Source organism: Nycticebus coucang, chromosome 6 (genome assembly GCF_027406575.1).
Source record: "Nycticebus coucang isolate mNycCou1 chromosome 6, mNycCou1.pri, whole genome shotgun sequence".
Classification (NCBI taxonomy): Eukaryota; Metazoa; Chordata; class Mammalia; order Primates; family Lorisidae; genus Nycticebus; species Nycticebus coucang.
The window spans coordinates 32,053,635-32,074,954 of record NC_069785.1 but is presented as its reverse complement, the minus strand read 5'-3'; the positions used below and the strand labels follow the sequence as shown (position 1 = coordinate 32,074,954).

At 37.7% G+C, this 21,320-nt stretch overlaps 2 gene segments (V, D, J or C); both read left to right on the top strand.

Annotated features, from left to right (window-relative positions):
- LOC128587405 (T cell receptor alpha variable 8-3-like) overlaps nt 1-21,320 on the top strand; it is a 624,669-nt gene that overhangs the window by 72,797 nt on the left and 530,552 nt on the right.
- Nucleotides 18,024-19,059, top strand: LOC128587402 (T cell receptor alpha variable 18-like). The segment is given in 3 exon segments: nt 18,024-18,176; nt 18,304-18,596; nt 18,860-19,059. Coding segments are annotated over 3 exon segments (363 nt in total).

The following is a 21,320-nucleotide window of genomic DNA, read 5'->3' as shown; positions in this document are numbered from 1 at the left end:
TGTCTCAAACATGAAAAATGTTGAGTCTCTCTCCAAAGAGAAGTATACATGAAAATTATGTTGAGATGTTAGTTTTCACCTATCAGATGGGCAAAGATAAAATGTAATGAATTAAAATTATGAGGAAACCAACTCATGCATGGTTGGTGGGAGTATAAATCAGCATCTTTATGAGGAGGGCAATTTGGCAATGTTTTCAAAATGTACATACATTATTGGCTCAGCCATTCTAGTTCTAAGAATTAATCCTTCAACTCTACTTGCTCATGCATAAATCAAAACATTTATAAGGTTATTTATGTGTATTACAGCACTATTTATAATGCTAAAGATTAGAAAAGGCTCGTCAATAAGAAACTATCTCAGTAAATTATAGTCTGCCCAAACAATGTATTATGTAGTCATTAAAAATAATGAGGAAGTTTTTTAAACATGCAAGGGGAAAGCATACATGTCAAATGAAAGAAATGTAGGATGCAAAATTATATCAAAAGTACAATCTCTACCATGTAAACATTTGCATAGAAAAATCAATGGAAAGGCATGCTGGCACATGCCCCTAGTCCAGCTGCAAGGCTGAGGCTGGAGGATTGGATATTTTATTTTACTTTTTTTCATCTGTTGTAAGTGGGATTGAGTTCTTGATTTGAGTCTCAGTTTGGTCCTTATTGGTATATAGCAGTGCTTCTGATTTGTGTACATTGATTTTGTAACCTGAGATCTTACTGAACTCATCTGCCTAGAAATTTCTTGGAGGAGTCTTTAGGTCTTCCTTTGTTATAATCTCTTATGATCCTTTTTATTTCTGTGGCATTACAGATATTACAGCTTGTAATATCTCCTATTTCATTTTCTGAAAATGAAATACTTTATTATCTGAGTCTTCTCTTTTTTTTTTTCCAGTTTAGATAAAGATTTGCCAAATCAGATTTTATTTTCAAAAACCAACTCTCATTTTTTCCCATTATTTTCTATTCTATGTTTTATTTACTTCTTCTCCAATCTCTATTTTCTCTGTTACTAAATTTGGCCTTCATTTTTTTCTCCTAGTTCTTCGAGATGTGAAGTTATGTATGTTTTTGTTTGAGATCTTACTTCTTTTTTTATGTAAGCATTTATCACCCATGAACTTCTCTTTTAGTACTGTTTTTTTTTCTGAATCCCATGAGTTTGATATATTGTGTTTTTGACTTCAAAACATTTTATAATTTGCTTTTTCATTACTTCTTGATCAATAGAGATTAGAGCAGAAGTAAATAAAACATAGAATAGAAAATATTGGGAATAAACAATTGATACTTAGCTAGACTAATCAGAAACAGAAAAGTAAAATGTCTAATAACTTCAATTAGGAATGATAAAGGGGAAATTACAATAGAAACCACAGAAACAAAAAAAATCCTCAATGATTATTACAAGAATGATATTTTCAGAAATATGAAAATTGTGGAGGAAATGAACCAATGCCTGGAAGCACACCACCTTTCTAGACTCAACCAGAAAGAATTGGAAATTTTGAATAGACCTATATAAAGCACTGAAATAGCATCAACTATACAAAATATCTCAAAAAAGAAAAGCCTGGGACCAGATGGTTTCACATCAGAATTCTACCAAACCTTCAAAGAGAAAACTAGTACTTATATTACATAACATATTCCAAAACATAGAAAAGGAAGGAATCCTTCCCAACACATTCTACAGAGCAAATATGACCCTGTTCCCCAAACCAGCAAAGGACCCAACAAAGAAAGAAAACTATAGACCAATATCAGTAATGAATATTGATGCAAAAATATTCAATAAGACACATATCAAAAAAGTTATACACCACGATCAAGCTGTTTTTATCCCAGGGTTATAAGGTTGGTTCAACCTACACAAATCTATAAATATAATACACCACGTAAATAAAATAAAAAACAAGGACCATGTGATTCTATCAGTTGATGCAGAAAAGGCTTTTGATAATATCCAGCATCTTTTCATGATTAGAACACCTATGAAAATAGGCTTAGTGGGGACATTTCTTAAACTGGTAAAAACCACCATCCACAGAAAACTCACAGCCAATATCATATTGAATGGAGTAAAATTGAAAGCATTTCCACTCAGATCTGAAACTAGACAAGGATGCCCATTGTCACCACTGCTATTCAACATAGTACTGGAAGCCCTAGCCATTGCAAAAAGAGAAAGAGATCAAGAGTATTCAAATGGGGACAGAGGAGGTCAAACTCTCACTTTTCATGAATGACATGATCTTATACTTGGAAACCTCTAGGGACTCAACTACAAAGCCCTTAGAAGTGATTAAGGAATATAGGAGGTTCTCAGGATACAAAATCAATACTTACAAATCAGTAGCCTTTATATATAGCAACAATAGTTAAGCCAAGAATATATAATCAAAGACTATATTCCTTTTACAGTAGTGCCAAAGAAGATGAAATATCTGGAAATATATCTAACAAAGGACATGAAAGGTCTCTATAAAGAGAACTTTATGGAACCCTGAAAAATAAATAGCAGAAGATTTTAACAAATGGAAGAATATACCATGGTCATGGTTGGGAAGAATCAACATTGTTAAAAAGTCCATACTACCCAGGCGGTACCTATTACTCAATGGGTAGGGTGCCAGCCACATACACTGAGGCTGGCGGGTTCCAGCCAGGCGTGGGCCTGATAAACAACACTGACAACTGCAACCAAAAAATAGCCGGGTGTTGTGGCAGGCACCTGTGCTCCCAGCTACTTGGGAGGCTAAGGCAAGAGAATTGCTTAAGCCCAAGAGTTTGAGGGTGCTGTGAGCTGTGACGCCACAGCACTCTTCTGAGGGTGACATAGTGAGACTCGCCTCAAAAAAAAAAAAGAAGTCCATACTTCCCAGAGCAATCTACAAATTTAAAGCAATCCCCATCAAAGCACAAATGTCATAATTTAAAGAACTTGAAAAAAATAGTACTTCACTTTATGAGGAATCAGAAAAAAAAATAAATAGCCAATACAATACTTAGAAATAAAAATGAATCTGGAGGCATCACACTACCAGACTTAAGGTTATACTACAAGTGTGTAGTGATCAAAATAGCATGGTACTGACACAAAAACAGAGATGTAGATATATTGAATAGAAAGAGAATCTAGAGATGAACCCAGCCACATATTGTCACTTGATCTTTGATAAGCCTAACAAAGACAAACACTGGGGAAAAGAATTCCTATTTAACAAATGGTGCTGTGAGAACTGGTTAGTGAACTGTAGCAGACTGAAACTGGACCCACATCTCTCACCACTAACAAAAATTGATTTTCTCTGGATAAAAGATTTAAATTTAAGACATGAAACTATAAAAATACTAGAAGAGAGTGCAGGGAAAATGCTTGAAGATATTAGCCCAGGAAAATATTTTATCAAGAAAACCACCCTGGAAATTGCAGCAACATCACAAATAAATTACTAGTATTTGATCAAACCAAAAAGCTTCTGCACAGCTAAAGGCACTACAACCAAAGCAAACAGACAGGCTTTGGAATGGAAGGAGATTTTTGCATGTTATGATTCTGATAAAGGTCTGATAACTAGAATCTACAGAGAACTCAAATTAATCAATAAGAAAGGAACAAACAACCCTATTTCTTCATTTCTTCATGGGTAAGAGACTTGATCAGAAACTTCTCTGAAGATGACAAACAAATGCCCAAAAAACACATGAAAAATTGCTCATCATCTTTAATCATCAGAGAAATGCAAATCAAAACCACTCTGAGATATCACCTAACTCTAGTGTGATTAACCCACATCACAAAATTCCAAAACTGCAGATGCTGGCGTGGATGTGGAGAAAAGGGAGCACTTCTACTGCTGATAGGACTGCAAACTAATACAACCTTAAGGAAAGAAGTATGGAGAATCTTTAAGGAACTAAAAGTTGACCTTCTGTTTGATCCCACAATCCTCTTACTAGGTATCTACCCAGAAAAACAAAAATTATTTTACCACAAAGACATTTGTTCCAGAATGCATATTGCAGCCTAATTCATAATTGCAAAGTCACAGAAGCAACCCAAATGCCCATTCATTTTTTAATGAATGGATTAACAAATTGTGGTATATATGTACCATGGAACACTATTCAGCCATAAAAGGTGGTGATTTTACATATTTTATGTTTACCTAGATGGAGTTAGTACATATTCTTCTTAGTAAAGTATCTCAAAAAAGTATCCAATGTACCCAGTACTATTAAGAAACTAATATATAAACATGTACACACTCATACAGATGATAAAACACAAATATAGTCTCACAAAGGGAAGGGGAGGGAGGAAAGGGAGGGTGATTGTTGGGAGGAGGGAGGGCATTTGGTGGGATCTTGCCTAATGTGCACAATGCAGGGGTATATTTCAAAACAACCAAGAGTAAATTTTAAATGTCTTACCACAAAAAAAAAGTAAGGAAGGTGATGGTTATGTTAATCAGTTTGATTTAATCATTTCACATTGTATATCAAATCATCACATTGTAGCCCATAAATGTATACAGTTATGATTTTAATTAAAAATTAAATAAAAATAAACTTACTAAAATTAAAAAAATAAAATTACTAGCTAAAATAAATTTAACAAATGGGACTTGATTAAATTAAAAAGCTTCCTCATAGGCAAGGAAACTTATCAATAGAGCAAATAGACAACTTGTAGAATAGGACAAAATATTTGTATGGTATACATCCAATAAAGGGCTGATAACCAGAATCTTTAAAGAACTCAAACAAATCAGCAAGAAAAAAAAATCAAACAACGCCATTGAAAAGTGGGTGAAAGATATAAACAGAAGGTTTTCAAAAGTTAAACTAATGGCCAATAAACATATGAAAATGCTCAAAATCTCTAATCATCAAGGAAATGCATGTCCAAACCACAATGAGATATCACCTAACTCCAGTTAGAATGGCATTTATCAAAAATTCCCCAAACAGCAGATGCTGGCATGGATGCAGAGAGAAAGCAATACTTACCCACTGCTGGTAGGCCTGCAAAGTAATACAATCTCTTTCAAAAGTAGTATGGAGATACCCTAGAGAGCTAAAGGTAGGCCTACTATTCAATCCAGCAATCCCAATGCTGGGGATTTACCCAAAGGAAAAATAGTCATAAAAAAAGACACTTGTCCATCAATGTTTATTGCAGCATAATTCACAGTCACAAAGATATGGTCTCAATCCAAGTGCCCATCAATACATGAGTGGATTAATAAAATGCAGTATATGCACTCCATAGAGTACTATGCAGCCATTAAAAGGAACAGTGAACTAATATCTTTTGTTACAACCTGATGGAACTGGAGACTATTTTGCTAAGTGAATTATCACAAGAATGGAGAAACAAACACCATATGTACTCACTACTAAGCTGGAATTAATCGTTCAACACTCATGAGCACACATGGAAGCAAAACTCAGTGGAAACCAAGCATGTGGGAGAGGAGAGCAGAGGATTGGTAAATTCACACCTATCAGGTACAGTGCATGTTATTTGGTTGTTGGGTACATGTATAAGTTTGACTCAAACTGTAAAAAAGCAATTCATGTAACCACAATGTTTGTATCCCCATAATATTCTGAATTTTTTAAATTGTAAAAAAAATTAAATAAGTAAATTTATAGTCCACTGCATTCTGGAGAAAACAAAGAAATGCCTCCCTATTTCTAGGTTCATTTTGTGCTTCAGGGGTACTATAAGACGTATAAATTAACACACACAAATATGTTTGTCCTTCCCACTAGACTGCAATGCCTTGTGAGAAGAGACAACGATCTTATCAATTTTTAAAATTTAAGATCTAGTACAAATCTAGCTTATAGTAGACCTTGAATAAATTACTAGGGACTTATTTTGAAATAAATTGGAGAAATCATATTCAACTTTGAAGATGCAATTTGACAAAATATTTTAACGTGGTATTCTTTATTAAATGGAATTTTGAGACAGAAGTTAGTTTACTTTAAAAAAGAATCCCCATCAGCCTGATATCCTTTTGTTCTTGATAACCTGTAGATAGTTCCTCAGGGGAGAATGGAATGAGGGCTCTGAGGCTCTGCTGATGAGCTAGTTAGTCTGATGGTTTTAGACCACGAGGAGGCGCCCTAGACTTTACTCTAAGTGAGGAACTTTTTCTCAAGTTCTGAGATAGTTGAGTACTAGTGAAAATTTGAGGGTTAGCAAGCTGCTAGGAACACATCTGAATAAATCATACGGTGAAAAGACAATGATAATCTCCATACAGTCAACTGTGAAGATATTCTGTGGCTGTAAGGGGTGTCACAGAGATGATTCCCCAAGTGGAAATAAGAATAGGAATCAGCCAGGGTCCTGGTAAAGTTGGAAGCTCTCGAGCTATGATTTTTATCACTTAACAATCCGAAAATATGAGTTTCTGTTCTGACTTCAAAATTATTTCAATGATTTCTAGCATCTCTTGTACTTCTTCTGAGACAGAAAAACAAGACAAAGGAGATAAGAAAAAATAATGAAAATATTCAGAGAGAGGAGGAAAGAGAGATTAAAAAAATGAGAAATTAGGGGCAAAGAAAGATGACATATTTAATTGAATTTTAACATGTGGCCTATGCCTCATATAGTTTAAATGTTGGAATATGAAAAAGGCCTAGAGATCTGTTGAGTGACAATATGAAGATACTTAACACTACTGAATTGTTCTCTTAAAAAGAGTAAAAAATGTGACCTCTACCACATGTTCACAGAGCAGAACTAACTAGATAGGTCTACAGGGTGAATGGGGAAAGTGTTAGACAGGAAAGAAGAGAGATGGAAAGGAGGTCAGGGTAGCCAGGATATGCAGGCCCTGTTTCTCTTTCTATAAACCAAGTCTTGTTGGAGATATTTATATGTTCATGATGTCCATATGTCTTAATAGACTTCTCCTACTTTAATTTATTGTAATTATTCCTTTAAGGGGATTAACTAAATAATTAATTCAATGAGACCAGTCTTCCTCTGTGAGAGCTTTCTTATAAATGAGTTCTTAATACTTTCAAACTATGGGTCCTGACTTTTTCGCTAAGGAAGTTGGATCACTGACCCTGATGCTTTTCTCAGGCTATACTTGACTCCAACAAAGCCCTATCTGTCCCTGGGGTATCTTTTCTTTTTTTTTTCCATTCTCTTCCTGACATATGTGATTACTGGGTCATTTTAGCTGAAAGCAACCCTGTGAATGTGAAAAATCTAGACATTTCTGTGTCTGGGTCAGCAACACAGCACTCGGCAGGGTACTGACAACATCAGTTATGCCAGTACCTTGCTGAAAACACTAGAGTAAAAACTTCTTTGCTCTATGATCTCTTTGTCTTCCACCTCATTTGAAGACAGATAGAACTTACCTTGTCTGTTACTATCTTCTCAGTTATTTGGGGTCCAGAGGAGAAACTTTCTCAAGAGAATCAATTTCCTTTTCAGAGGTCCCCTGATATCTGCAGGACAAGCTATCTCCATGATACATATTTTCTGCTCTTCTTCCTGGAGTTCCCTGCTACTTGAAGCCAGATTTATATCTGATCCCCAAATGGGATACCTCACTCGAGTACTCTTAGCATAACCTGGCCAGTGGCCAAAGAAGCTCTTTGGTGAAGGGCAGAGGGTCAGGGACATATTTAATCTACCATCTTTCTAGAATTGTCCGCTCTCTAAGCCAAGTGGTTGTTCCTTTACTGGTGGCCTATTTTTTTTTTTTTTAACTTGCAGAACTAAAATTCTGAAGGGCCACATCTTTGGTGGGAAATGTCAGTATCAATGATGAAGGAAGGAAAACAATTTGATCTGGTAATGTTTAAATATTTTATTAAAATACCTGTACAGAAGTCTAAATTCTATGAAGTGTGATCTATCAATGTTTTTGCTTAGATTTTCTGACTTCCATACTTAGAAAATCCATAACTGGCCAGGCGTGGTGGCTCACACCTGTAATCCTAGCACTCTGGGAGGCCAAAGTCAGCAGATTGCCTGAGCTCAGGAGTTCGAGACCAGCCTGAGCTAGAGTGAGACCCTGTCTCTCAAAATAGCTGGGCATTATGTTGGGCACTGTCATCCCAGCTACTAGCGAGGCAGAGGCAAGAGGATCCCTTGAGCCCAAGAGTTTGAAGTTGTTGTAAGCTCTGATGCCATGGCACTCTACCAAGGGTGACAAAGTAAAACTCTGTCTCACACACACACCCAAAAAAGAATATCCACGACTGTCATAAATGTATTTAAAAAGTTCATCTTTATTTTATTTAAAATATTAAATTTACCTCCCTTCAATACATGAATGGATAAAGAAACTGTGGTGTATATGCACTACAGAATACTATGCAGCCATAAAAGATGGAGATTTTGTATCTTTTGTAACAACAAAAGATTGGGGGAACACTCTCCTAAGCAAGTATCATATGAATGGAAAAACAAGGGTCGCATGTACTCTGTACTAAATTGAAACTAGTAGATGAATAAACTAAAGAGAAACAACTTTTCTCTCTGCTCACATGAGAGAAAAACTCAATTAAATTCAAGAAGCAGTAGTTCTGCAAGTTCCCAACCAATGGGAACAATGCACCAGTATAGGGCACACTTCCTGGGTGAAGGGCACAATTACAATTTGGACTTTACCTTACAAACACAAACAATGTAACCTAATCATATGTACCCCCATATTAATCTGAAATTTAAAAATTTTAACCATAATATCCTTTGGAATTTATTTTATAACAGATTTTAAGCTATACATCCAAATTTATTCATTAACTTCTACATGTAAATGACTCTTCATTCATGATAGCACATTTTAGCAAATATACTATCTTTCCCTATTTTGTTTTATCTAAATTCCCGTAAAGATTTGTATGTATAGGCTCTATATTATGGTCTATTGATCCCTACATATGAGCCTTTTTGGTAAAATTCATTTTCAGTTAGTATAGCTGTACACTTTGTTTTAGTAACCATGGAGGAAATCTATGCTTTGAGAATTTGAAGGCTTCCTCCAGCCAAGATTATCTGCAGTATCAGATTTGGCCTTTAGAGGGAGATGCTTCACAAATTGAACTTCATAGCCACAAGCTGCTTTCAGGAAGAGCGTTTTGCTTTACCGGCTGTGTAAACTCACCGCCTGCGCAAAGAGTCTGTGTAGATGACTTGTTACCAGAAAAGACCTCCAGAAAAGTGCTGCACATTTCCCCTTTGCTCAGACATGAAGCCCATCCTCATCCCAGTGTTTATGATGGTATTTACACTCAGTAAGTAAAGTCTCTTTTTAGTTTATCTTTCTACGGTCTTCTGACTTAGAATCATTTTAATGAAATATTGTCCTCATCTGAAAGACTCTCATTGATCTACACTTGGTGTTACAGGAGGAACAAGGGCCCAGGCTGTGACTCAGCCTGAGGAATACCTGTCTGTCTTGGAGGAGACACCAGTGCTGCTGAAGTGCAACTACTCATATTCTGGGAGTCCTGAACTTTTCTGGTATGTCCAGTACCCCAAACAAGATCTCCAATTACTACTGAAATATACCTCTAGAGAGAGCATCAAAGGTTTCACAGCTGATCATAACAAAGGCGAGGCATCCTTCCATCTGAAAAAAACATCTGCTCAAGAGGAAGACTCAGCCATGTATTACTGTGCTCTGAGTGGCACAGTAGCTGGTTTTGTAAGGGAAGCAGAACACAAACCCTTTAGAAGTTACAGAAAACATTTCTTTGTAAGCCACAGTGGATCATTCTTTCTCCAGAGACTGAGAGTGATATAGCCCTCTCTATACCTATTCTGTAGCAGTATCTCAATTTTCCCTTAGTGATTAGTATCAATTCCTCCAGCCAATAAAGTAAGCTCCTTTCCTACTTGCTGATTCAGTGACATATGAAACTCAAAATAGCCGTATGGCAGTGTCATCTTCCAATTCAATAGGATCACTATTGGGTCTTCTGGTGGAAGCATTCCTCTCTTTAGAGAACAAGACCTCCACAAACCAACACAGTTCAAAGTTACATAGACAAGAATCACAAATATGCTAGTAGGTTACTGGTAATAATGGTGAAAGAATCCACTCCCTGAATTACTTTCTTGATGGCTAGACTCATGCATTCTGCCTTTGAGGGAGACAACACCACATAATGGTCTTTACTGGCATCTTGAAAGACAGAACCCCATCTTTTCATGGTATCTTTAACTGATGCCATAACTCAATCAATAAAATAGTCCATATTTCAGCAGGCTTGTAGTGATGGGGCATGTGGTAAGACTATATAATTCCATGGGGTTGTGACCACTCATGTAATCCTTTTCTGTAAAAATAGTTCTTTCATTTTCCCAAATGCTGTGGGGATTATCCTGATGGTGAATTAGGAATTCTGTGAGTTTATGAAGCTGATACTGGCAGAAGCAATACAAGGAAGGAAGACAAATCTATATGCAAGTGTATTGCCTATTCCAGTGAAGACAGATCTTAGCCATGTTCATGCTAGAAGAGTTATAATCCAAACAATCTGTCAATGGTTATCTGGTTGGTTTTCTGGGGAATGACACCATATTTAGAGTTAAGTGTTAATTTCCGTGGCTGACAGATTAAGAACTCAGCAGTAACATTAGCTAAATCAGCCTTAATAAGCTGAATTCCATGCTTTTGGGCTCATGTACAACTTTCATCTTTTCCAATAAGGCCACTTTGTTATGGAACTGTTGAACAAGCACTGGGATGGCTGGGGAGAGATTTGACATATTCATAGATTCATCATTTTGTCCATGATAAAAGTTTCTACTGCAATGTTTTTTCTTGGTCAGTACTCACATGGAGAATGATTATTTTGGTAGACTCTACCCATTCTGAGAGGTCCATTAAGGTATCTCCTCTTCCCAAGATTTCCTTATTATTCGTCTTATAATCCTATTCCTTCTGAGTTTTTTGAGATCCAGTCAAATAATTAGCAACTGCCCACAAATCAGTGAAGATCAGTACTTCTGGTCAACTTTCTCTTTAGATAATGGGGACAACCAAAATGAAGCACTTGATGTTTTGCCCACCAGGGAAATTTTTCTTCATCTCTGTCCTTTAGTGGTCCTGCAGTGCTAGTTTTCTGTGGTACTAGTATAATGTGAAAATCCACATGAATAATAGACTTGCTTTTCTTCTGTTGATGTTCTTCAGTCAATTGTCTGAAAGGAACTCCCCAGGAGACTTATAGGCACTGATTAAGGGAGAGGAAACAATAGAAGAACAGTCAGTGTCAGAGGAATCTGAGCCACCTACTCATGTAACTATATTGTACCTCCTGGATTTGCCTGAATATAATCTCTTCTATAAAATTTCTGCTTGATGATAGTTTGCTCCCGGGCATGTCTGCTATTACGGCAAAGTGGATCAGACAATGCTTGGTTTATGATGGAAGATCAGAATGTCCCTAAATTAGACATTCAGACTTCACTGAGGTCAGTTATCAAGGTAGAAGCTATTTCTTAAAAAGGAGATTATTTATCTGTAGAAAAGAGTTTATATTCTCCCAAGTACTAGAATCTATGCTGTGATTCTCCTATTGGCATTTCCCAGAGTCTCCACACAGCATTCCTTCCTATTTGCCATAGAAACTCCAAGTGTTATTGTTGGGTGTATTGAATCATAAGCCCAATGTAGTAAAGCAGAGTGCACTGAAGCCTGAACATGTTGCAGAGCTTCCTCTTTCTCTGGTCAGTTGGCAGCTTTACAGGTGACTCTGCAAACAGGGGGTCAAAGGAGCACACCCACATGAGGCATGTGCCACCTCCAAAGTTCAAAACCGTCTACGGAGAGCCTAAGCCCCTTTTTCTGTGATAAGTTGTGTGGGGTGCAGCAACATGTCTTTCATCTCTGAGGAGATATCAACATTCTCTGCACCACTGAACCCCTAGAAACTTCACTGAGGTTACAAGTCCTTGAATGTTTGTGGAGTTTATTATTTCACCTACTGATTATTCAATTTTCAGCTTAAGTACTTCTTATATTTTAAGCATCTCATAAGTTCTGGAGTGGCAGCCTCACCCCTTTACTACTGACACTGTGATATGTTAATTTTCATCCTGGCACTCATCACAGTGCATTAAGATTTTATCTTGTTTCCTCTTCTGATTGCACTGACTGTTCCAGGGAAGAGCCACCATATTCTCTCCACTTTCAACTTGACCTTCTAAAACAGCATGGAATATACAATATGACTGCAGTGAAGGAATGTTAAATAAATCATTAAAACAAATGTGAAAAGTAACAATCATTTCCTATGAAGGAAAAGGATTTCCAGACAGCCCCTGTTAACATGACTTCGCTGGTTTTTTTAGAGAACTGTGTTATGCCAATTTATATAAGCAAATGGTATGTTCATCTAGGTAAACAGATGGCTAATCAGAACAATAGTTTTTTTAATTGGACTAATAACTTGTATATCAAAAGTTTTCTCATTAAAATTCACCTCAAGAGACCAGGAGAATAAAAGCACAGAGGTCATCTGTTGATGACCAGGTGAGGACTCGCGCAAGAACATGACCCTCAGGAACTCATGGGGAAAGGCCTCTGGAGAAACTCAGCTGGCCAATACTTTGGCCTTGGACTTCTAGCCTTCAGAACTGTGAAAAAATAAATTTTTCTTGTTTAAGTCACCCAGGCTACACTATTTTATTACAGCGAACCTAGCAAACTAATATAGTACACTTGTGTCCAGCCTAGTGTAGAGACAGATGCAGGAACATAACTTGGACTCCAACAATCAGATTCATTGTTCCCAAACTTTGATTCAGGAATTACTTATGTCAAAAAAGAAAAGGAAAAATTAAGAGTTTTATTTTTGGGAGTGGTGGTAATTGTAACAAGATGGTGATGATAGTTCACAGAGCAGCAGGGCAGTGGAATCACAGCTAGATGTATCGTCCTGCAGAAACAGGCTTGGAGGAACTAAGTGAAGGCTCGAGCTCGGACGAGGAGCCAGGGAGGTGCTCAAGAGGATCCATCTTCAGAGTGATTTTCTGTATCATTCCTGACTCAAAGTTTTGAGTTCAGTTCTCTTGATCCTATTGGAATTTATGAGGCAAACCTAGTATTCATTTATTTATTCATATTCTACTTAATTCAGCCAGAGTCACCAACAAGTACTCTGACTTATATATAATCTCATTTTAGCATTAGGCATTTTCTCCCTAAACAAAAGCTCATAGTACATTAGCAGAGGTTGTAGTAACATTAGGAAACTTAGCAGTGTTTCTCAAAGGTATTCTGTAAATACTGGGCACCAATTTTCTTTCTTAATTGAGTTCTTAACTGACGTGGTATCTGTTCTTACTATAAGCTGGAATTAGACTTCAGAAACAGATTAGGTTTGTAATTTCTTCTGAATCAGCTCTGTATATTCATTGTCATTCCAGAGGACATCCTATTAGTAGGATGATGATGTTGCCACCACCAGATGACAGTGCCTCCCTCTCAGACTCACATGGCTTTAACTTGGCATGTGTATGTTTGAAGCAAAGGATTGAGCTTGCCTCTGATGGGCTAGGTAAGAAACTTGACATGGGAGCAGAAGGACTGTGAATAAAGAGAACTTACTCTTTTGCTGAGTCTTTCACGATCCCAGTAAAGAAGAATAGTGGAGAATCTCCTGGAAGTGTATTTATTTGATGATTCTATAGCTTCAACTGGCCAGTGAGTGGGGGCTCTTGGTGATGGGAATAGGGATACTAGAGGTCAGAGCTCATAGGAACAAAAGTTAAAACCTTCTTATTAATTTGAAAGTGCAATGACTGACTCCTAGTCTCTCACTTGTCTTTCTGCCTACGGCTGAACACTCAACAGGGATAAGAGAATCCTCAGGCCCTGAACATTAGGAGGGTGAAAATGCCGGCATGAACTTCAGTTACAAATCTAGAATAAGCAATTTACAGTGGTATAGACAAGATTCAGGTAGGGGACTTACCCTGTTAATATTAATATGTTCATATTATAAAAATGAAGAACATCATGGGAGACTAAGAGTCACTGTTGATGCCTCCGTCAAAAGCAGCTCCCTGAACATCACAACTTCCTCTGCTAAAATTGGCATTAACTTTTTCTCACATAATGAAGCTCTGTAATGTACAGGGCTGGCACAGTAGCTTTATTATGTTATGAAGGATTCGGGATCTTTTCAGTCTATTATTTCTCATCTTTAGGTCAGCACCCTTGTTTTTATACTTCCAAGAGACTGCTAGAGATTCATCCATGTCACAACTTTCAGGCAGGAAGGAGAAAGTCAAAGGGCAAATGAGTATATGCTGGCTGAGTCAATCTTTTCCAGAGGCCTCACTGAAAGACTTCTACTTCAGTGAGGCTTCTACTTGCATTCATTTACCAGAGTGTTATTTGATCTCCCTCCTCCCATCTATAAGGGAAACTTGGGATATCAGGGTTTTTTTTTTATCTGAACATGTTTCCATCTGTATCATATTGGGGTTCTCATAGTAAGAAATAGGAGAAAATGGACATTGTAAGGGAGCAGTCTCTACCATAAACTCACTTTAGGGAATATTAGGATTCGTTTGGTATGCTTGGTTCATAGTTATTCATTTTTCTGAATTACCCTATCCCATCTAATGCCTGGTTCTATAGAATTTCCCACCTACTAAATCTTCTAGAAGACATCACAACCTCCACACCCTAACTAAAAATCTACCTCAATCCTTGGCTTCCTTTCTCCTAGCCCGCTTGACAGACCCCTGTCACTGGTCAGTAGAGTCATTTGTATACTGTAAGAGTGACCTGGTCAGAGGACAAATTTGACCATGTCAGTCACCTGGGCCCTCATGTGTTCTTAGGATAGAGAACACTCCTCATGTGATCTTCGTAATTTTGACTCTTACTACCCCTCCAGTCTCTGTCCACAATATGTTATTATATTTTCTTTTTCTTCAATAACTTCTTCTACGTAAGTTTCTTGATAGCACCTTGTTTCTCCTATATAACCCCTTCAAAGCGATTTTAGGATATTGTCTTATTCTTTTTCTTAAAATTCTTTTGTATTCCCACAAAAGAAAAAAAAACTAGTAAATGACTACTCATTCTTGTGCATCTGCCCAAAAGTCAGTAACAGAAGAAAGCTCAATCTGCTCTGTTAGAATCATGGACCTCTCCCTTTTCATACATGTACTTTCTCCTTTATTTATTTATTTAGGTAAGAGCTATCTCTATTACTACTCTATGTGCCTTAAAATCAGGGACCATCATCTGTGCTGCCAACACTTGAATCTTTAGCACCAAAGTAAATTAGGCTCTTGGATCATAAAATCTCCTTCTTTCTCCTATTAATTTACTTAATCTTATTTGTTTAGAGACAAGATCTCATTCTGTTGTCTGGGCTAGTGTCTCAGCCTCCCAAAGTGCTAAGATTATGGATGCGAGGCACCTACTTCCTTCATTTTAGGACTCATCAAAGAGTTACTATAATGTAGTGAAAGAACACATCCGAAAATAAGGTTGAGTTTCTCAGGCTGCAATTCATGAATCTTAGGACGTGTATGGATAAATTATTAGAGTATAGCAGGGGTCAGAAAACTGTAGTCTGGTAGTCAAAACTTTCTGCCACCTGTTTTTGTAAATAAAGTTTTATGGTAAAACAGTCTTGCCCATTCATTTATGCATCACCTATGGCTGCTTTCATTCTACGACAGCATAGCTGAGTAGTTGTATCAGAGACTATATGACTTCAAAGCTTTAAGTATTTATTGTTTGCCAATCCTTGAGATATGAGTATTACATGAGAATTTTTAGATTTGTATTTTTTTGTTTGATGACAACAAAATAAAATGATAAAGGTATATTTCTAATCATATAGATGAGTAACAGAAGCATTCCCCTTGATTTTCTTTTTCTTTTTCGAGACAGAGCCTCACTATGTCATCCAGGCTGGAGTACAGTGGCAAAATCATAGCTCATTTCAGCCATAAACTTATGGGAGCCCCTTTGATTGTGATGCTTTATTCCTGTCATTTTTACCAATTTAAAGGAAAATGGAATAATAGTATTCTACAAATGAAGGCATTAATGTTTGGGTGGAGAAAAATTTTCAGAAAATTTTGGGTATGAGGTAGTACATAGTTAAGCCAAACTCCACAGAAATGCTTTATCAGAGTAACTACCATATTTCCATTGAAAGATTATATATTACTCACATTCACTGTATGTATCAACATGGAATTCAGTAGACATAGAAGTAACAGCAAATGCCAAGTATATATTTTTTCAATTCTGAAGTTCTGAATGCTTCACTAAATAGTAAAATTGTATAATGAGGACTGACATGAGTATTTCTGAATGTAAAGAGTGAAAAAAACTTGTAATTACTAATCACAATAACTCAGACAATATAGTACATCTAGTTTCAAATCACTTTAATCTAGTCAGTTATTCAACTATGTGTGTCTATAGCTTTCTTTTAATAAGCCTGTGCTCTTTAGTTTCAGTGAAAGATCATCCCTTACACTAATGTTTTTATTTTAATGTTATTGATTTTATATTTTGTTTGCCTTTTCTGTTGGATTTGGTAATGGTATAAAACCTATGAGCCTAGAAATCAATGTATAATTTTATTATTGTGTATATAAAGACACCAGGATATTTTTTTAAAAAATAGTATGAGAATGAACTCTTGTAAGAAGATCTGTCCCTTACTCAATCTTCAGAAACATTGATTGCACTTGTTATCAGGTCCTGGCTCTACCTCTTGAAGAAGCAAGTCATACCGGGGTCCCTAAGACACATCCTTTCACATAGACTGTCCCTCATCAAAAGATAATTTTATACATCAGACATGTCCGTCCATTCATTTATTAGCCCATTCTTCCAATATTTTTTGTGCATCTCATATGACCTGAGGTTCTGTATATTTTGGGAAATGAGCTACTGATATAAAATGGGATTTAGCTGCTGATCTCAGGAACACCAAGTGGAGCTTGAGGAACAGGACAGAAATGATTCTAATATGACGTGGTGAGGACAGTGATAGATACATATAGAAAGTATGGGGTGGGAGAAGGTGGGCACTAACTCAGCCTAAAGAAAGAATGGTTTCACAAGCAGGTGGTGTGTACTTTGGTTCTTTTCTTTTCTTTTTTTTTCTTTGGAGACAGAATCTCACTGTCACCCTGGGTAGAGTGTCATGGCTTCATAGTCAATAGAAACTTCTAACTCATGAGCTAGAAGTTAGAAAGTTAGAAGTTAGAAACTTCTAACTCATGAGCTTAAAGGATTCTCTTGCTTCAGCCTCCCAAGCTTCTGCCACAATGCCTGGGTCTCACTTTGGCTCAGGCAGGTCTTGAGCCTGTGAGCCCAGACAGTCCACCCACCTTGGCCTCCCAGAGTGCTAGGATTACAGACATGTGCCACCTGGCCTGGCCTGTACTTTGGTTCTTAAAGAATAAATAGGACTCATCTAGGCAAAAAGTAGGGAAAGAAAAAAGGGCATTCTAAGAAGCACTCATCTCCTCAGATCAGCAGGGAATATGCCAAGAAAAGATCACACAATGTGCTTTTTTCACTCTCAGGAGATACTAAAAGGCCTAAACTAACTTATTAGTAGATGGGAATGGACATTAGGTACTGGGACTGGGGAGATTTAAGGGAGTCTTATTGCCCTGCACCTTATAGAGGGTGACAGAGGAATTGCCCATTTTGTCAGCCCCAGGGACCAGTGTGAAATTCGCAGAAAATGTTTTGCGCTTCCTTTCTGGAGTCTTACCCTTCTTCACCTCAGACCCCCATTTCCCTTCCATATCTGCAACTTAAACTCTACTCCAGGGTAAATGTCATTCAAAGATGTGGAGCAGGCTGCAGGTGCAGAGAAGGACCAGAAGAGGGCACTGCTTCCTTAAGGTGGGTGGTTCCACACAAATTCATCTTCCCTTTCCTGAGCGTCTCTCTCTTTTTTACAGCCTGTGGTATGATCTTGTAGAGCAGTATGTTTTGCTTACCACACGAGCCAAGATTTGGTAGAAGATACCTAACAAAGGATCAAGCAACCAGAGAAACAGGGCTCTCAGTTTTGGTGTATCTCTGAACAAAACCTCTACTGCTTCTCAGCTGGCCATGTTGTCTGCTTTTTGCTCAGGCCTTGTGATCTTGTTGATATTCGGTGAGTAATGTTTACTCAAAACTTCTGAGATGTCATATTCCTTGGTTTTAGGATGATCTTTTACCTCTTCCACACTGAAGACTATGATCTTACCCTGCCAATATAACAAAGCCTTTACTATTTTTAGGAGGGACCAATGGCGACTCTGTGACCCAGACAGAAGGCCCAGTTACCCTCCCTGAGAGGGCAGGTCTGACCTTGAACTGCACTTACCAGAGCAGCTATTCAGTTTTCATTTTCTGGTATGTCCAGTTTCCAAACAAAGCACCCGAGCTCCTGAAAAACTCATCAGAAAACCTGAAGCCGCACAGCAGAGGTTTTCACGTCAATCATGATAAGAGTGACCGGTCCTTCCACCTGCAGAAACCCTCCGTGGAACTATCAGACTCGGCTGTGTACTACTGTGCTCTGCAAGACACAGTGAGAGGGGCTGCAGGGGGAGCCCTACACAAACCCTGAGGGGCGCAGGTGGGGCTGGGTGTGAGCCACCTAGTATAGGGGGCGTTATTTCTCTTTCCAGTGTTCTCCGTTGGGGGCTTCTTCCAACTACCTCTAGCTCTGATTCTTCAGAGCCAAGGAACAATGGAGTTCTTGGACTACTCTCCAGAGAGGAGCTGGAGAGGGGCACAGTATAAAAGGGAACCTAAATTCTGTTTTCTAGAGATGTCTCTTCTTTCCCCCAGGTGGCATACATTCCTGAGAAGTGACATTAACTCTGCTACATGACAGTTGTTCTTCACAGAAATATTTCAGAACCTATTAAGAAATTCTAAGGAAAAAATAGTTCGTGGACTAAGGTATCACCTGGATTCTAATCCCTTGTGTTTACAACTCAGACCAGAGTCGTATGTCTTGCTGAGTTTCACCTGCACAAACTCCAGCTGCAGAGACTGGTGCATTTATTCTCTCATCCCTTGACTTTTCTTTTTCCTGTGTTGACCTCAAAAGGCTGTTGCATAAGTTCTATGAAGAGACAGCCCTGACAGGAGGTTTTCTTTACATCACAGAGGCCTTTGGTTTCAGAACAGCCCAGTCAGTGAAAGCTATGTCCATGGAGTGTTCACACGGTGCTGAAATGTGTACAGCCGATCTTCCTGTCAGCTCAGCACCTCTTTCTTGTAAAACTACATAATGTTCTAGATGTTGACCTTTAGGACCTGGGTTACAAGAAATCCTGTGTTCTGTACATGGTTATAACTGTGGAACCTAATATATTGTCTTTACCATTGCATTTATGCCCATGATTTTTCCGTAGTATGTCAAGTTCAACAGCCTGGGAAGAAGAACCCAGGTGACTGTCTATGAAAAAAGGAGGATACACATGACTCTTGTTCACTGAGACCCCAAACAGATAAAATAATTTATGTCTCTTCACACCAAAGTAGCACAAAACAGGAATGTTCACCCCTCACTGAAACCCTCAGTGGCTGTAGCTCACCAAGAGAAACTCTGTGGGTTTGACAGGTATGGAGGCAGGTTTTGCAAGACTTGAAGCTTTTTGAATTTCTGGGGCTCTCTTTAAGAAAACAAAATTACAAATACAAGTTTCTGGGTCCTGAAGTAGGAAAAGACCCTGAAATCAAAGCCTGAATTCACTTCATGGTAAACATGTGTCTGGAGTCCCATAATGATCACCTTCTTTAAGAGTGAAATATTATAAGCCTTACTTTGTCCTGATATTGGCAGGTTCCCTACACTTGGTCCTCCTTCCCACTGCAGCACTTTTGTCACTTTAGCTATCATTAATATGAGTATTTTCACCTGTCACTTTTAATAACAGCTTTATTCAATAGAATTCACATACCATAACTTCATTCTATTTTTTTTTTTTTTAAGACAGAGTCTTACTTTGTCACCCTCAGTAGAGTGCCATGGCATCATAGCTCAAGGCAACCTCAAACTCTTGGGGTCAAGTGGTCCTCTTGCCTCAGCCTCCCTAGTAGCCGAGACTATTGGTGCCCACCACAATGTCTGGCTATTTTTAGAGACAGGGTCTTGCTCTTGCTCTGGACTTGTACTCCTGAGCTCAGGCAATCCACCCGCCTCGACCTCCCAGAGTACTAGGATTATTGAGCCACCGCGCCTAGCCCAACTTGATCCTTTTTAAGTGTTCTAAGTCAATGGCTTTTAGTATATTCTCAGATTATCCAATTATTACTACTATATAATTCCCAAACATTTTCACCATTTCACAAAGAAACTCTGTATCCATTAGCAGTCACTCCCTTTCTCTTCTTACCCCAACCCCTGGTAACCACTAGTCTATTTTCTACCTCTATGGATTTATATGTTTGGACATTTTATATAAATGGAATCATATAATATATGGCCTTTTGTATATAAGGCTTATTTTACATAGCACAGTGTTTTCAAGGTACATTCATGATATACAGCTTATATCAGTACTTTACTATCTTTTGTGGCCACATAATAGTCCACTGTATAAATACAACATTCATTTCTTTAACCATTCATCAGTTCATGGACATTCAGGTCTTTTTACTTTTCAGCTATTCAGCTAAGTAATGCTGCTATGAACGTTCATGTACATGTGCTCTGTTATTTTAAACTCCATTATATTTTGAGTTAGGAGTTTCTGTTTTGTGTTTATTTTTGGTTTAGTTTTTTGGGGGAGTTTTTGGTACTAACATCTTTATAGATATAAAAAGAATAAACATATAAGAAAATGCTCTTTAAAAGTAATGAGTTATACCAAAAAGGGACTTAAATGTTTTTGATACATGACCAGTATTCTTCTTCTTCTTTTTTTTTTTTTGAGACAGAGTCCCAGACTCTGTCCCCCTGGGTAGAGTGCTATTGCATCATAGCTCACAGCAATCTCCAACTCTTGGGCTCAAGAGATCCTCTTGCCTCAGTTTTTTCTATTTTTTTTCTACTAGAGATAGGGTCTCGTTTTTTGCTCAGGCTGGTCTCAAAACCATGAGCTCAAGCTATCTACCTGCCTCAGCCTCCCAGAATGCTAGGATTACAGGAGTGAGCCATCACTCCCGGTTCCATAACCAGTATTCTTAACAATGATATGATAGAGCCATCTAGAAATTTGTCTTCTTTTTTCCCAAATAATCCAATTATATTTTTAGATTTCATGACTGTTAACATTCGAAGAAAACTCTAATGCAATAT